We start from the raw sequence: 18,704 nt of genomic DNA on the forward strand, positions 1-18,704 counted from the left end.
TTTGAAGCAGTGCCTGAAGACAGGCCAAAAGAGGGTGGGATTGAATGCACTCTCCTAGCAACAGGAGAAAAGGTACTGTTAGTTGGGTACATGGGTCAGTAGCTTGTGAAGATCTTTTCTGACTGCTTTAAATTTCTCAGTTATTAGCTGAGAATAAGGGGAGTAGGAGGAATGAAATGCTGGGCACAGAGGAGAAGGTGTGATGTGGTCTGCAGGACAATCAGAGGGATGAATGGATTTTTGAAACAATGCCAGAGTGCACTGATGGGTCACTTGAGACTTGAGGGTGAAAAAGAAAAAAAAAAAAAAAAGATCAAGGAGCAAGGTCTTCAAGGAAAATAGATTATGGAAAGCCTGGAACATGGGGATTTTAAAAAGGCTTAGAATGGAAATGTTCCTACCTCATGTGGGCCATATTGTTGGAGGCTTCCACCCTCGTTAAATTCAGTCAAGACATCCTTTATCTTCTTGGAGGAATCTGGAGAGACACAATGCACATATGAAACTCTTGTGAGCAGCTTAAAAAAAAAATGAAAACTGAGCCAAGAAAATTCTCTCTGTCTAAGCATGGTTATGATGGAGCAGCCTTCATTCCCAGGACGAGATGGACACACATCCCTTATTCAACCTTCTGCCCTCTCATTTCTTATGTTTTTTAGTTTATTCTCTCCTCTGATGTCTGAACAATCTTTCTGAACTTTTCTTTCTAAAACAGAAGCAGTGAATTTCCCTTTTCCCAGGATAAAGCCTAACCCCCTTAGCTTGAGTTCAGCACTTGGTGATGTGCTCAAGCCTAATCCCTTTCTCCCATTCAGCCTACTTTTCAGTCACCTCTAATCACATTTTCAGAAATCTCTGAATGTACTGGGTACTTTCAAGGTCTTACTTCTCTTTCTTGCAAATTCAATTTTCAATATCCAGTTTCAATATCCAGTAGGTCCACTCTTTTGTAAGATCTTTCTTTGCACTAGTCAGAGTAATCATTCCCTCCTCCAGATCCCCCCACTTGTACACAGCTGTGTAATAGCACTTATAGTATTATAACTATAAACTTATCTTGTTCATCTGTTGCCTAGTTTTACTTTGGGAGCTGTAGTTGGCTAGCGTCTTTATATATCAGACCAAGATCTAAAATATAACCAATGTTCAGAAAAACAATATATAGATGAGTATACAATCATTTGAGTGGAGATTTTAAAACACTAAAAACTTTGCTAATTTTATAGGATGGGTGAGTATTAAGGCCCTTTGGCTCTGTCCTTGGTGCTGAAACATCATTATACACTTGGGCATGTTGGTTTCTTCTAATTCTGGGATCCTAATATCTCTACCTCTCTTTTCTTGATTTTTATTTTCTATCTTGATGGGGGGCGGAGTTTGATCTATTCATCCTGACACAAATACATAACCTCAATTATGTTTCATAATTAGCATGGCTGATTTAATATTATTATGGCAGTTCTATTATATTTCTGACAGCCGAAACTTTTTCCTCTGGAAGTTAAGCCTTCCCCTGCTCCTCATGCTTTCCCCTTAGCATCCCCTATATGTAATATATATATATATATATATTTTCTTACTTACCATGATTCCTGAATAATCTAAGTCTTTTTTCTTTTTCTTTTTTTGTTGTACTCTTTCAATTCTATATATATATATAGAATTCTATATATATATTATAATTCTATATATATATCTATTCTATATATATATATATATAGAATTGAAAGAGTACAACAAAAAAAGAAAAAGAAAAAAGACTTAGATTATTCAGGAATCATGGTAAGTAAGAAAATTCTGCTTTCTACAGGAAATAATTCAGAAACTACTGGAGACTTCTTTGGAGAGGTTTATAAAGGAATTGGGAGTCAAGAAAAGGGATTCAATAACTGTCATTAAAAACACATTGTGAGTGCATCCCGTATAGTTATCAGCACTTTAGATATCAAAGAAAACCAGGGTTTTCTATGACCTGCTTCCTCTGTCTCCAAGTATTGTGGATAATTAAGAGCTTCTCAAGCTCCATTATTGCTGCTATTTAAACATCTGAGCAAAGGGCAATGTCATTAAAAGCTCACACAGTGTTCCTTGTTGTTTGGGCTCTTTGTACAGAGAATTATGGTCTTGTGGGCCTAAGTAAAGTAGACATACTTGTAGGCTGGGCTTTCACCCTGGTTTTGCTGACTTGGATTCTATCAAGCAGAAGTTATAATCATTGCAGTATTGAGACATTTGAAATGCCACAGGAAAATGCTGCTGTTTTCTAAAAATGGAAATTTCTTTCTGAAATTCAAAACAGATGTTGAAAAACTAATAGCTCAGTAAGATCCTGGCAGCAGATGCCAACAATTTGGGTTGCTTCCATTCAACTCAGAAATCACTATGGAGTGTCAGATGCTATAAGGTACTGTTAATGAACTAGTGGGGAGAGGATCTGAATAACCATGATAATATTAGCTATCCTTTATTGAGGATGTTTACCTGTATATTCTCATAAGATATCTCCTATTAATCCACACAAATTTGGTAATATTTTTTTCAGTTTATAAATGAGGGAGTTGAAATTTGGAGAAATTAAGTGATTTGCCCAAGAGCCAGAGTTTTAGCTCAGGTCTTCTCCTGCTCAAAGTCTATGTTCTTTTCCCTTATATGTCATTCACTATGGCTTTCCAAGTAATTTTTAACAAAACAAAAAGTATAATTAATGCTGTAGAAAGGATATGCAGCTCCATGAAACACAGAGCAAGAAAGTAGTAAAATTAAGATTGAGGCCGAGACTGAGTCTGTCTTCTCAAAAGGATAGCATTTGAGCTGGGGCATAAAGAATAGTCAAGTTTTGAAAGGCAGACATAAAGTGGAAGGAGTATTCTCAGAAGAGACAGAACAAGCAATTGATGCAGTTGTTCTGGGCACCTCAGAACATTTTTAAAAAGTTAGAATCAGATAACATTTTAGGGCCAGTTTTATAGGGATCTTTAATGCTGAGTTAAGGTTATTGATTTGAATTGTTAAAGATTTCTTTGGATTGTGGAATAACATAACAAGGTCTTTGTTTTCTACAAACATTCAGGAATCAGAATGGAAGAGAGTTCAGAATTAGGTCAGAGCTCAGTTCCATGCTATGTATATTCTAATTATTCTACAAGCTGTTAGACTATTTAGAAACACCCCCCCCCCCCCCACTCACATATTTTAGAATCTATTTTAATGGGAGGTTTTCAGTTCAACCAAAGTGATCAGATTTCAAAAATGCAAATCTGAGCACATAAGAACCCTGGTACTCTTTCTGCAATAGTAGTATAAAGTGAGCATTTCCATCTGAGAACCAAGGGAGTGATTTCAATAGAACTTATACTCTTTTGATGTTATCATCACATTTATCACATCACATTTGGGAGATTCTACAGTTCACCCCAGCAAAAATCATTTGGCCCTAAAGTGCTATGACTCTATTTTTAAAAATACTGCTTTATATTTAGTTAGGATATGTATAGACATACATATTTATCAAATTTGCATTTAACAAGAGATTTTAAAAAGAAAAAAACAGAAGTCATTTATTCTAAGATATCTGATGAATAGTCTAAAATTTTTTTTAAAAACAATACAATCCAAAAGATTTCTGACTAAATTTCTATGAAGGATATTCCTCATCATGATTTACCTCAATTTGTTTTATGGGCTTTTTTTTTTTTTTTCAAAAAAAACCAAAACAACCTAATTCTCAAATTTGAAACTCGTTACTTTCTCTTTGGATGTCCCCTGATATTTTATGGCAGTTTTCTTCTCAGAGGGTTTCTGGGCTGGGTTTCTCTTTCCATGAGGAGTGAGTGGGTATTATGCATGACTAATCCACTTCCATGATCACTGCTCCATTTTGTTTCATCTTAAGACAGTGAAGAACAATGAAGAACTTCTTTGGAGCATTCTCTGATCTTATTTCAGATTCCTAGTAGCGTAACCTCAGTAGAGAACTCTGTGGTCAAAGCCTGTATCATGAGGCTACCACCAGACTCAGAGGACATTGAGTTCCATTTCTGAGTATACAAAACAGGGCCATGGCCACCATTATTTGTAACAACTCCCATTTTGTTGAGTGCTTATTATATACTAGGCACTGACCTAGTAGCCTTAATATTTTATTTAAATCTCCATAACTCCCCTTTAATGTAACAATTATCCCCAATTTAGAGAAGAGAATTAGCCCTCTTTTAGAGAGGAGAAAATTGAGGTTTGTGGGATTCAAGTGATTCCTTCAAGGGCTCAAAGCTAGTGAGTGAGTCACTCTTATTTTTAACATATCTGAATAATATGACACAGCTATGAGATTCACTGGAAACATAAACACTGGCAAATCAGAAGACAAGACCCTTCCTCTGTGACAGTTACCCTCAAGCCTGACTGTGTGTTGGAATCAGATGAGAAACTCTGTACACACTGAAACTCAGGCCTCACCCTAAGCCAATTAAGCCAACATCTATTGGAAAACCTAGGAATTCATACATATTAATCCTTCCTGTGGGATTCAAATGTTCAAAGTTGAGAACTTCTGCTCTCTGATGTGATTTTATTCTTAATAAGCAAAGACTGTCTTAAGAAGCAGCTGAACTTGTTGAATAATTATTGCCAAAAAAAAAGAGCACATACTCCAGCAAATCTAAAATTGCTATGCATGGCAGACATGCTCCATTGTTTAAGAAAACGCTAAAGAATTACACCCAATGGGTCAACTTATTCACCTGGTTGACAAAGCTGGGGTATGTTTTGCATTAACCATCAATCCATAGTTCTACCTCAAATCCTTTGTTTAGAAGGCTCTTTTCTGTGAAGGCTGCTAGTGGTAACAACTGCACTAAGTTGTTCAATCCAAAATTATTTATTTATGCTCTATGTACCGAGAACTCTGGGTCCTCAATCAAGCATTTGTTCCTAGCATTTGAGCAAGTTCAAAGTCTATATAAGGGAGAAAGATGAAGAGGGGAAGGGAGAAGGGAAAGGGATGGAACTGGGAACTGAAATGGAGTAAATCAAATTCCATGCATGTATGATTTTGACAAAATGAACCCAACTATTATGCATAACTATAATGCTCTAAACAATTAAAAAAAATTTAAAAACCTATAAGGAAAAAATCTGGCTCTGCTCACAAACAGTTGAGGATGCCATGTTGGTATGGGGCAGAAATGCCCTCCATATAAACAGACAAATCAGAGATTTGTGTTCATAGAAGAACATCAGCTGTGCTGTCTGGACCAGAACCCAGAGTTTTATACATCGTCTTCCAGTTAAGAACACTGAGTATTTGAGCACCAGGTTATTGAACTTTTAAACTTTAAAGTAATCATAAGTCAACATATTTGAAAGTGAACCTCAAAACCAACATATAAGAGTGAAAATCCAAGGTGCCTAACCTTTCATTCCTCAAAGTTCTCGAAGAGCTTCTTGAATTATAACATGCATACGAATTGTCTAGGATCGGGTGAAAATGCAGATTCTGACAGCAGAATTGGACCAAGGCCTGAGATTCTGCATTTTGAATTAGATCCAGATGCACTCATTAATGCAGGTCATGGACCTCACTTTTGGTGACCCAGGCAGCATTCCTGCAGATCTGTGGGCTGACCATTGAGGCTTGCCTGTCACAAACCAGAAAAGACCATGACGCTGAGGCTATAGGGACATATTCCAAAGACAAGGAAAGGTGGAGATGCAGAGAGAAGGGGAGAAAAAGTTGATACATGAGGAAAGAAATAAAATATAAATTTTCTATATTCAAATGAAGGCTGGAATGTACGAATAAATTTTCTAATTTTTTTCAAGGAGTAAAGTACACAGTGAGATAGATACACACACAAAAAAAATTTGAGGGTCCTGAAAAAGACCCTTGAAAGAGAGAGGATGATGTCCAAACAGAGGAGCCAGGACCAAGAGCACTGCATTGAAAGTCCCATCTCTTCAGTCAGAAGGAATTGGGCCCCAGAGCAGGATGTGGAAGCACCTACAAGAAGACCAGCTTCATAAGCATTGACTCACTTTATATCCCACTCTCCCAACTAGGCTTCTTTTCCTGATCACTGTTTATCCTCAGCGTGTAGCTCTTTGCCTGGCACAAACAGATACTCAATAAAGATCTATTGAACAACAAGGGCTAGAAAAGGGATTGAGCTGGTCTTGCTTGTGCCATTTGCCCTATAATTCCCAGGAGCATAGGGGGGAAAGGTAAACCAGGTGTTCTCAACCTTGGCTGCATGTTGGAATCACCTGGTCAGCTTTAAAAAGCTGATGCCTGGGTCCCATGCCTCCAGATTATGAGTAAATGGTCCAGGGTGGCATTGAAAATGATCAAAGCTTTGCATGTGATTCAGAATCTGCGTTTAAACAAGCTGTCCAGGAGAGCTAAACCAAACTTGGAGAGCCACTGTTCCATCGAAATTTCTCCCCATCCATAGGATTCTGGGACTCCTTGTGGGCAGAGTCCTGGTCCTCACTAAGGAAAAAGACTAGTTGTACTCAAAGAGATATGGGTGAGAAATAATCATGGTTCTGTCTTCCAAGAAGCAATGAGAGATACCCTTGTGGGCCTCGGATGCAGGTTTCAACAATGCGTATTCAGACCCTTACATTGTTCTACATACCAGCCCTAAACATTTTCTCTGGCTCCCCTATTCACATTGACAGGTTTGGATTCTGAACTCCATCTACACATTAAAGTCAGAAACTTCGCCTTCATTGGACTCTAACAAAACCTATTTCCTAATAGCATAATGTACTGATTCATTCTTTTAAAATATACTTAAAATGTTTGCTCTTTTATACTATAATTGAGCTATCTATTATCTATTTACTAAGGTATGGTTGAAGGTTGATCTCCTTTGGGCATTTTTTAATTTCTTGAAATGGAATTGAAACAAACTGAACTTGCGATAGAATTGAGAGACTTTGGTTCTAATTCCTATAGTATCATTGACCTTCTGTGTGACCTTGGGCTTCTAGTTTCAGTGCTTTCATTCATAAAATGGGTAGAAATTAGAATTGATGATAAGTAAGATCTCTTCCAGCTTTAAAAATTCTTCATGATCTGAGAAACCACTAGCTGATGAAGGAAATGTTATAGAATTAAAAGTCAAACTGAGGCTTCACTGACTTTTTTCCTTTCTGAAAAAAACTAATAGTTTCTGTCATTGACAAATCATGGAACTTTTAAAAAACAAACAAATGAATCCTAGAAAAATTTCCCCCCATTCCAACAAACAACAGTATTCTCAGAAATAGGTTCAATCATGGGGGTCCCCATGAGCAATTCTCTCTAAAGTAGAAAAGAAACTTGCTATAAACACAGAAACCATAACCCAGAAAGGCTCCTGAAAGTCACTGAATCAACCAGACAACTAAGGCTCATGTCTTTCTTATAGTGCCTTGGCCAACTCTGCCACATATTTCCAGGGAAAGGAAACTCAACCCTTGAAAGCCAATCTTCTACCTTGGACAGGAGTGACCTATGATTTCATCCTACTAGTCCCAGGGCTACCTCTTGAAACCATTCACAATTAATTTAGCACTTCTTCCAAAAAGCACTGAGATATTTTAATACAACAAACATTTTTTTCCTTCCTTTCCCCAGCAAAAGCACACAGTATTTTTATTTTTCTGCAATCAGGCTGGGGGCCCCTCACTCTGCCAGCAGGTGGTTTATCCATTGTCCACTGTAAACTGTAGTACCCATAAATATATGTTTTATGTCCAGAGAGGCATGATCAGGGTAGGGCGGGAGGGGACCCCAATTTGCCTTACTAGACACAATGAGTGTGTTAATGCATTCTAAAATTGTAATAACTTATTTGGTGAAATGAAATACTGTAAATGTATTCAAAAGAAGTCTCTGCAACCACTAAAAATCATGCTCCCAGAGCTCGTTGAATGCTGGAATCATGGTCTCTAAAGATGGTGGCTGTCCATCCCCGCCATCCCCATCTCTCACTGTGAGCCACTGTCTATGAGATATGGAATCCATTCCTCCATCCATGGAATCTGGGTCAGGCCTGGAACGGCTTTAAACCATGGAATGTAGAAGGAGCTCCATTCTAGGACCTCTGAGCCAAGGTGTTTAAAAGGTCTGACAGCTGCTGCCTTTTTGCTCTTGGAGTCTTGGGCCATCATGTTAAAAGTCCTGCTAGAAGCAGACCACATGCAGAGGCCCTGGAAGATGAGGAGGTGCTGGACAGAGAGGCTACACCTAGGAACCACCACGCAATGGTCTAGTCATTTTGAGTTGTTCCACTTAAAGCCTCAAACATGTGGACCAGAGACTGATCATGCCCACTGTGTCCTGTGCAGATTCCCAACTTGTTATTCAAACCCACAAGTTTTGAAGTGGGTTTGATGCAGCAATAGATAATTGGAACACTGTTAGAGTGAAGAAAACAGCATACAAAATAGTATAGTACGTATATTCCCAAGTTTATGCCTCCACAAGCAGTTTTTATCTTTTTTTTCTTTTTCATTTGTGCATTATAATTATATGTAATAGTGGAATTTGTTTTTTACATATTCGTAAAGGCACAAAATATAACAATATAACTTGGTTGATTTTTTCCAAGAGCAGTTTTAGAATGGATTTTCCCCTCCCAGAAAGCCACCAGAGAATATGCAGGTTTATGCTACATAAATGGAGCACTCCAAGAGCCCCTCCCACTTGGTAACTTCATGGGAGGAAGTTCTCAGTTCTCGGGCTGTACACTTCATTATTTCGCTATTGTAAAGCTCCTGTTTATGTGGTTGTGGAAGAGCGGTTGCTATGGCAATGTGATCTGACTGAATACCAGAATGCATCTAAAAGTGACTTTTTCAGGGTTTCCTCTCAGAACTAATCATTTTCCAAGAATTTTATCTTTTTTTCCCCCCTCTCTTATTATAACAACAGGACTGGAGTACCTTGTCTAGTCCTGGGACATAGAAAGGGTGAGAAAGGGTCACAGGACAAAGATGATGGCTGAAGAAAAAAAAATCCAAGCTAGGGAAGAGCCACTTATTACTAAATACTCTGGTTTCTCCCTTCCCTCTGCTCCTCAACTGCTCTGCCACATCTGGAACCCCCCTTCCCTTCACCCCCTCCATCCTGGGCTCCTTCTTACCCATTTGCCTTTCTGTGTCTTCTGACTCCTTTACTTCACTGACCCCCAGCGGGGGATACACCCTCAGCCACATTCTCCAGCCTCTTGGTTTTTCTCCAACATTCTGGTTCTCTAAGGTGTCTTAATTCTGATTTTTTTCTTTCCCTCTTGTCTCCACACACGAGTCACAAGTCAGAGATGTAGCCTAAGCCCTCATTCCCATTCACACCCACCACACACAGGATCTCTCACTTAGAAGGCAGAATCCTTGTGATGGGGCCCTACTTGGCCTTCTAGTTCTTCCTCCACTTCATCCTATCTCATGTGCTCCAGGCTCTCAGTCTGTTTCTGCATCAGGAAGCCCCCCGCTGGGCCGGTCTAGGTCTCCTACTCCAGGCTCCTGGCTTCTCAGCACCTGCCATACTGTGACATCATTGTTTGGGTCCTGTCTGTCTTCCCCCACAAGGATGTGAGCTCTCTGGGAACAGGAACTGCATCTCATTCTTTGGTTCCCTGGAGCCTGGCACATGAATGCATAAGTGGACGTGTCATCAGCCTCTCAAAGTCAACATTCCTAAATGGTTTCCACCAGCCCTGTGGCCCACTATTTCCAGTTTCTACAGATTCAGCCTTTGAGGTGTCTTCAATGGCTCCTTAATGGGGAATCCACTGCAATTTCCCATAAATCAGCATTTCTTCATTATGACACTCGCCATCCCAGCCTTGTCCCTTAGTTCAAATTAGATTTGCCCAAAGGACTCTGCCAGATTTCCTGACCTGCCAGTTCCCTGATCCAAGCCACCTGCTCACAGCCTCCAGTTCACAACTCTGTTGGCCGCCTCCATCCAAGGCACATACCTGACATGCAAGACCAAGGCCTCTACTATCCCTGTCCCTCCTCAGATCCCCATCCTCATCCTCCTGCTCCTTTTCTCAATCCAGCCCAGACTTCTGCTCACCACCCCCTGGGCACCCTCTCCCTCTGGGCCCCTCTGCCTTTGCATCTACCATCTACTATCTGCATTTTAAATCTTTCTCCCTTAGAGTTCACTCAGCTAAATCATCTGATATGGGTTCAATTGTATCCCCCCCCATTCATATATTAAAGTCCCAATCCCCAGTACCTCAGAATGCGACTTTATATAGGGTGGATGCAGATGTGATTAGTTGAGCTGAGGTCATACTGGAATAGGGTGAGTCCAATTCAATAAAACCATGTCCTTATAAAAAGGGAGAATTTAGACAGAGTCAGGCACACAGGGACCATGTGAAGGGACTCAGGGAGAACATGGCCAATGATAAGCTGGGGTAGGTCCTTCTCTCACAGTCTTCAGAAGTAACCACCCCTACCAACTCCTTGATTTTAGATTTCTAGTCCCCATTGACTGAAGACAATAAATTTCTTGAATCCCCCTATGTGTGGCACACTCTCCTGTATTGATTTCCCTGGCCTTGGATTCCTTGTACCTTGTATCTTTATAAGCTCCATTTAGCCAACACCTCCTTCCTGATGCCCTAGAGCAATTCTCTGTTTATGTCAGGAGCACATTTCTGACACCCTAACAAGATTCTGATCCCTCTAGGGTAGGACTCTTCTATATGCTTCTTTTTCATCCTTGTCGGGCTGATACTTTGCTGACCTATAGAGCAGGCTAAATTAAATTCAAGCTACCCCAGAGGATGATTCCTTGTTCCCTGTCAATACATTGTAGAGTTTCTTTAAACTCATCAAGGTTAGACAAAAGAAAGCACAGGCTCCACTGTACCAAGAGGGAGAACAATCAGGATCTATGGGGCTCTTGTTGACCTTGGGACCATGTGACGTCACAGGATGTTAGTCCCAGATGGTACCACAGGGTTAGAACACCTCGTTCAGTCCTCTTATTGTACAGAAGAGGACATGGAGGCTTGGGGTGTTAAGGACTGTCTCAAGACACAGAGCTGGTAATTGTGGGAGGCCTGGTTTTACTTTCAGATCAGTGGTGTGGACAAGGGCTGCCTGAGGGAGAGGGAGGGGCCACCAAAAGGGCATTTGGAGGGGACCTGTACAACCTTAGCCGGCAGGTGGTCAACTTGCTACAGGCCCAATGATCTACAAAGCTGCCATTATAATTAAAAGGAAGGGAAAGGAAATTGGGTGGGTGGGGCAACCCTGCAAGACAAAGGACTCAAGAAAATCAGTGCCATGGCACAATCAATGAAGACCACTCTGTGCAGAGGGAAGTGATCACACAGGCTTCTGCCTCAGCCTAAGCAGATTCCTGTCACCAGTCGGGATTAGCAGTGACCCATGGCGGGCACAGCTAAATGCCCTTGTGTCAAGGGACCTCTCCACTACTGACTTAATGCATTGAAATGGTTCCTGGGGACAATAAATGGGAAACCAAGAGTCCAAGCAAAAGTCCAAGACTTCCCAGATCAAAGTCAAGAGAGATTCACACACCAGAGTTCAGTCCCTAACTGAAAGAAGGTTTTTGGGTCCAAATGCAAAAGTGTTCAAGTCAGTCACTGAGTAACACGGAAACCATACAGATTGCAGCACTTCAAAATTATGCAATGAAGAGGTTTAACTGACTTGACAAAATGCTTATGATGGTGTTGGGTGAAAAGCTCAGGTTTCAAAAACAAGGTACATTGTTAGAACTCAACTATGTAAAGCAACATGCACTGGAGGAGAGTGATCTGAAACGATCATAGGGTTGACCAGCGATTTTTAACCCACTCTGTTTTCTTCCATGAATATCCCAAATTCTGGGTGAGCATGTATTACTTATAGAGCCTAAAGGTAATTCCTTATATATTTTTAAAAATATTTTGTTTTTATATTAAAGACCCTAATTCTGTGTTTATAAGGCAATAGAAACTGTCAGGCCTGACCTTGCTCTCTGTGGCTTTGTAATGATTGTATTGCTCTGTTCTCCAGAAATACCCTCTCCAGGCAAGATGGAATCCCATCCCATGTCTGTCCATTCATCCATCTACTTACATTCAGAGTATTTCTGAAGTTGGTCAAATTCTTCGGGAGTGAGAGAGACCCATTGCTCTTCGCTCATCTTTAAACTAGGTGTGAGCACGTTGAGGCCAGGGATGGAACTGTGTTCACCAGGGTGAAGCTGAGGCCCAGCACAGGGACTCGCTCATTGCAGGTGTGCAACAAATGAGCCCTTCAGGACACTTCTCAAGGGACTCAAGTGCCTATGGTAGCGGCAGGCACATCTCTGAAGTTACGAAAAGTCCTCAGCTATTCCTCAGGTAACATTCTCCTGTTTGTAGTCAAGGTGAATTCACAAATTTTGGCATTTCCTAGGTAGAAGCAGAAAAGACATTGTAAATGAGAATGTTAGAATTAAAAAAAAAAGAAAACCCCAAAAGTTCTTTGCTGAAAGATCTACAGAAGGCAATGGTTCAGAGGGTTTTCAGGGAGCAATCTCCCTTTGGAAAGGGCTGAAGAGGGCATAGAAACCAGAACAGCACAACTGCCGTTTGTTGTTTATCTGTGGGTGGGTGTCAGGTGGAAATCTGTGGCCTGTATGAATATAGGTAGGCCATGCAGGGAAGGCCTGTATAGGTAGGACGTACTGGGAAAGTTTAACTGGTTCAGGTGAGTAGTAGTATTAGGGCTACCTAAAGGAATCTGCATGGAATGAAAATGCCTTAGGATGCCTCATGAGTAATTACAGGAACAGTAATCTATAAGGGGAGATTTGAAAGGTGAGCCATTCTCTCCTTCACTGATCTCTAAATTCTACTATTATAGCTGCTTACCTTCCCCTGGTGAGCCATTTTGAAAATTCATATAATCCCAAGATTGGCTAAAATCTAGTGATAGAAGCAGTTCTCTGTCCTCTCAGAGCCACAAAAAGGAGGTAAGAGGGAAGGCCTGCTGGCCTCAGTGCTGAGGGGCCTAAATGAAGGGAAAGGGAATGGACTCAGAAAAATGGTGTCTTTTTCTTTTATCCCCTCCCAGCACGGCATATTACAGTAAATCAGTTCTGTGGGATATAAAATTAATGTAGTAGGCCAGGACCAGCACTTAAAAACATGAAATAGAACAGGGTAGAATGGAATGGAGTTGAAAATATTACTGTGCAGCTACCATAGTAAAAGTATGCCTTGCCTGGGGACTTGCCTTTCAGTTATACATGTATGTGTAGACTGATCATAATTAGGAGTATATTTCTTGTTCTGGTTGAGATTTAAAAAATTTGGTTGGAAACCATCGACCCAATAGGAGGAGAAATAAAGACGAGTTGCAACACAGGATCCTACATTACTAAAGAATAAGCCATTGCCTGGCACGGTGGCGCATGCCTGTAATCCCAGAGGCTTGGAAGGCTGAAGCCAGGGGGATCGTGAGTTCAAAGCCAGCCTCAGCAAAAGTGAGGTGCTAAGCAACTCAGTGAGACCCTGTCTCTAAATAAAATAGGGCTGGGGATGTGGCTCAGTGGTCGAGTACCCCTAAGTTCAATCCCCAGTACCAAAAAAAAAAAATGGTTTTAATAAAAGAGTATCCATCCTGGGAACCAACTTTAAAGCAGGTTTGGGGATCCTGGAGCATACAAGCAATGTAGGATGGAGGTCCCACTGGGCAGGCATATGTGGGGAGTTCTCTGGAGAAGTGAACAGGTGGGCAGATGGGGGCTGACCAGATGCAGGGGTGGAGGGGAGAGGGACTCCAGTTCTGTAAGGAAGGGCAGTAGTTGGGAGTGCATGGCTGGCAGGTGAGATGCCTGCATCACTGGGAGCATTTAAGAGTGAATTTCTTCCCTCTATAAAGGCCCAGTCTCTCCTTAATCAAGGGGCAAATTGGATTCTGCACTTGGCACCTGCCCTTGCTGATCACCAGTTCCAAATCCCACAGGCAGCCTTTCAATTCTCCCTTGCTTCATCACAGCCTGTGCCATGGCAGAAAACCACATTGAACCTTGCTTATCTTTCTGAGTGTTCCTTGTCTCTGTCTCCTTTGGTCTCTTCTTTCTGTAAACATTGGTGTTTCCAAAATTCTATCTTCAACTGTCTCCTCACTCTACCTCCTTCCCTTCCCTGAGGGACCTCATCTGTCTCCACAGCTTCACTTACTCTCCAGGGCTAAGTTCTTTCCCAATGTGGATCTGAATATTTGGATCTTCAGAGTCCTTCATCCAGATGTAAATATCCAAGTTTCTACCGTGACTTTGCTGCTGATTGTTCCAAACCACCTTAAGCTGGCACCTTCCAGGTCTCCAGCCCGATCCTACTCTGCATGCTGATCAAGCCTTACCAGGGCTACACCCAGGCCTGAGGCTGAAGGTCCACCTAAGCTCCTCCCCTTTCTCTCCTGCTAAGTCCAAGCACCCATCCAGGAGTGTGGCTGTCTCTCACATATCCCCTCCTCACCAGCACACCAGGCCCCCATCATCTTCTGCCTTGTCTTTGACAACAGCCTCCTCTGGTCTCCTAGTCTTAAGTTTTTCTCTCTTCCCCTTGGTCTGCTCTGCAAATTACCAACCAGATCACATCTCTCCAAGTAACAGAATTTTTCAGTGCTTTCTGTTGCTTATAGAATAAGATGTAATCTTCTTTTCATGATACATGAGCTCTTTATGATCTAGTCCCAGATCATCAATTCAGTCCCAAAGCAAGAGATGTCTTTTAGAAATGTTTTCCATCTTACTAGGGAGTTCAACATTACAACTGCAATTACCAATGCTGCTGCTATCATTTAATGGACACTCATTTCACACTGTGCTATATGCTTTATGTACTTTATCTAATTTAGTCCTCATAAGAACACGTACATTAAGTATAGTCATGAACTGCAAAATGACTTTGGTCAACAACAGACTATAGACCTCATATGCGATAGTGGTCCCAAAAGATTATAATGGAGCTGGAAAATTCCTATGGCCTAGTGATATTCTCGCTATCATGTCATAGCTCCACACATTACTCGTGTTGGTGGTAATACTAGTATAAACAAACCTACTACACTGCCAGTAATATGAAAGCATAGCACATACACTGCAAACAACATGTAATACTTGATAGTAAACGAATAAGTTACTGGTTTATGTATATACTACGCAATACTTTTTATCATTATTTTAACATGTTCTCCTACTTATTAAACAAAAAGCTTACTAAACTAATAGGCCATGCTATGATGGCAGTGGCCTCATACACCCCATGTAACAACATCCATCATTCACATCAAGAGACTGTGTTGAGTGTTGGACCTAATACCACGTAAGTTTGTGTAAGTAACTGTATGTTGTTCACACAAAACCAAAACTGCCTAACAATGCAGCTCTTAGAACACACCCCTGCCATTAAATGAAAAGTGACTGTATTGCTGTCTCTATTTTGCAAGTGAGGAAAATGAGGAGGCAGAAAAAGGAGAAAAAGGCAGCCACCACTGCTTTGGTTTAAGAATGCCTCAATGGTCTAATTATTCTTCACATTTTCGTAAGCAGAATTCTAAGAAGACCCAGAGACATACCACATGATAGGGCAACATTGGACTCAATGCCAAAGGCAAGGAATTGGAATCTGAGGCTCTGTCTCTTGTTGATTTGATTCTAGATAAATCTTTCATTACTTCAACTTCAGCTTTTTCCTCTTAAAAATGAGGATACCAGCAGGGTATGGTGGCACATATCCATAATCCCAGTGGCTCAAGAGACTGAGGCAGGAGGATCACAAGTTTAAGGCTAGCCTCAGCAACTTAGTGAGGCTCTGAGCAACTTAGCAAGACCCTGTCTCAAAATAAAAAATAAAAAGGGCTGTGGCTATGGCTGAGTGGTTAAGTGCCTCTGGGTTTAATCCCTGGTACTAGGAAAAAAAAATTGGTGAGGATATTGATTTTGAAAAAAGGCTCACTGAGTTGGTGTTAGGAATAAGTGAGTTAATATATGCAGAATACTAAGCCCCCAAATTCCCACTTAGCACAATGCCTGTCATGTAGTGAACACTCAATGAATACTTACTCTTCTTACCCACTACTGACACAGTGCTTAGCAATATGGCTTAAGCAGTCAGCTGACAGCAGTTGGAAGGAAGGTCTGCAGTGTGTCACAGACTTCGAAACCTCCTCTTAATCTTGTTCCAGGTGGCTGAATTCTGTAATTACTGTCAAAGTTTTATCCACTAATTTTAATATTCACTCTTGCCTAGATTAATTATTACTATGATAGTGATTTTCTAATTCCATCATTCTCTATATATTTATTAGTTGAGAATCTACTGCAAGAAGGAGCTTTCCCTTCTCCTTTATTTATTTATATCAGATATATATATAAATTATTACGTCAGTATATATGTACTATGAAAAGTACATATATAATAAATACATATTATATTAAGTAAACATATAAATAATGAGCACATATAAATAAGTATAAAATATGTTGCTCTAATATATATTATATTTATTATATATATTATGTTATATATATAATATATATTCAATTATATTCATGGATTCTTATTTTATCCTGTGGGTTATAATTCATTGCTATCTTTATTTGTTTGGATTCTCAAACTGTCTCAGATTTGAACAGCAGAAGCTCATTCCAAGTGGTTCCTTATTTTTTAACATATTCCCTACAGGTCTAGGAAATACATGCATATGCACACAGACATCTCATCTCTGTCTACCTCTCCATCCATCCGTCACCCTGACTTCATGCTCATGCCTCCAACTCCAGTCCAACAATGTCCATTTTAGCCTTCCCCTTGTTCCATATTTTTAAGCCCTCTCCTCCAACAAATTTTGTTTCCATTGACAAGATACTTATTTGTTCAACCTTACCTTACACAGAAATTTCAGAACCGCTAGTTCACACCTCTATGAAAAAGAGTTCACAGGTTCTTTGATTTTCAGGCAACAGTCTCTCCTCAAAAGATTATTTTCCGAAGTTGCTTGCGTCAGTTCTTTCCCACCCCCATTACTTTCTGTTTGAATTTCACTTTAGGGTGTTTTCGCCATTCCCAGGGATTCTTTTCAGTGTGGTTCCAAATGCCTGAATCATATTAAAGGGTATACCCAGGGAAGTATTGTTTCCCCCCTTTCTTTTTTTCTCTGTTCCTATCCCTCTTTTTTCCATCTTATTCCCACTCACCCTGAAAGTTTCTTGTCAATCTTTCCTGTGTTTATTTTTGCACAGTGAGCAAACGCATGGACACCTTATTTCCCTTTCCCCCTTCCACAAAAGACAGCACATGATAGATGGTTGTTTGCATTGTTTTTTTTACTTAACCATGTAGTCTATGAATCACTCCATATCTATTCATAGAGATCTTCTTCATTTGGAACCAAATGTGACTCTAACAATTCCATTTCAGAGGCTTCTTGGGGCTTAATGGGCCAACTCCTCAGCCAGTTCCAGAGGTCCTTTACCCATGGTGATAATTCACCTCCCCATTCTCACCCCAATTACCTCCTCCCCCACACATTTTATGCTTTAGCCAGATGGACCTTCTGTCTACTTCTAGCACTAGCAAAGTGCCTGACACATGGCAGGACCTCAGAAATATGCCATGCCTTTAATCGACCTGGGATGCCCTTTATTACTTCCTTCCTATAACAAACCACCTTGCTACTCATCTCTCTGCTTCCGTATAAAAAGTTGCTTCTTTCCTTTTTGGAACTCTTTGAACAAATTTATCTGCTCTTCTAGTTGTGTTCCTTAGAACTCCACATGTTTCTGTATTGACATTGACAGTCCCATATGGGAGACAAACACTTAAAAGCTCCATGGGGCTGGAGTTGTAGCTCAGAGGTAGAGCACTTGCCTCGCAAGTGTGAGGCAATGGGTTCGATCCTAGCACTACATAAAAACAAATAAAGGCATTGACTCCATATACAACTAAAAAAAAAATTAAAAAAAACAAACACAGTCACAAGCTGCAAGGGTAGTGGTACAGATATGGCCAGGGCATTATGGGACTGAGCAGCCATAGAGGTCAGGAAGCTTCCTGAAAGAGCTGATGTGCCTGGTGAGGAGGGGTAAGGAGGGGAAGAGGTGTCTGTTGTAATAACTCAACAAATGCTCTTATTATTACCATCATTGTTCCATTGTAGCTCAGGCCTTGGCTTCACAGGGGAAGGAATGGCACTGTTCTTTATTTCTGCCAGGAGAAAACAGAGGCCTGAAACACTGCTTGATTCTGTAAATGGATCCCACATGACAGCCCACCTCTGCCTTTCTGCCCTTTGATGGGGATGACAGCTCTCACACAAGAGGGCTGCTGGAGCTCCCATCAACCGGCTTTTCCTCTCAGCAGCCAGCCCAATCACTTTCCTCTCAGAGGCTCCTTTCAGTGTAAACAATCTTCTTATTACCACCCTGAGCATCTTTCCTGACAGGACAAAATTTAATAGGGTTTTCTAAATAAAATTCAGATTGGATATTGTCTGACTTGGATGAGAGAAGAGTATTTGATGTCACTAAAGCTATGCCACTCTGAGCAATGGCTTCAGCTCCCTGGGCCTCAGTTTCCTTGCCTATAAAATGAGGGGGTGGGAATAATGGTTTCTGACACATCTTCTAGCTCTGCAATTTTGTATACTGGATCGAACTCTATTTGTTCTGTACAGATGTCAGCATGGAAATC

At 40.8% G+C, this 18,704-nt stretch overlaps 1 protein-coding gene across 5 annotated transcripts in view; it reads right to left on the reverse strand.

The window, feature by feature from the left end:
• Dgkg (diacylglycerol kinase gamma) overlaps positions 1-18,704 on the reverse strand; it is a 199,803-nt gene that overhangs the window by 155,779 nt on the left and 25,320 nt on the right. For all 5 annotated transcript variants that reach the window (XR_007347933.1, XR_007347931.1, XR_007347932.1 and 2 more), the window contains exons 2-3: positions 12,097-12,413; positions 402-478 (exon numbers count right to left, since the gene is read on the reverse strand). Coding sequence is in view for 2 of the 5 variants with exons in the window: in XM_015499958.2 (XP_015355444.1) it covers positions 402-478; positions 12,097-12,163 (144 nt within the window). In the remaining 3 variants the exon portion in view is untranslated. The remainder of the gene's footprint in view (positions 1-401; positions 479-12,096; positions 12,414-18,704) is intronic.

This window comes from Marmota marmota, unplaced genomic scaffold (genome assembly GCF_001458135.2).
Source record: "Marmota marmota marmota unplaced genomic scaffold, marMar, whole genome shotgun sequence".
NCBI classification, from domain to species: Eukaryota; Metazoa; Chordata; class Mammalia; order Rodentia; family Sciuridae; genus Marmota; species Marmota marmota.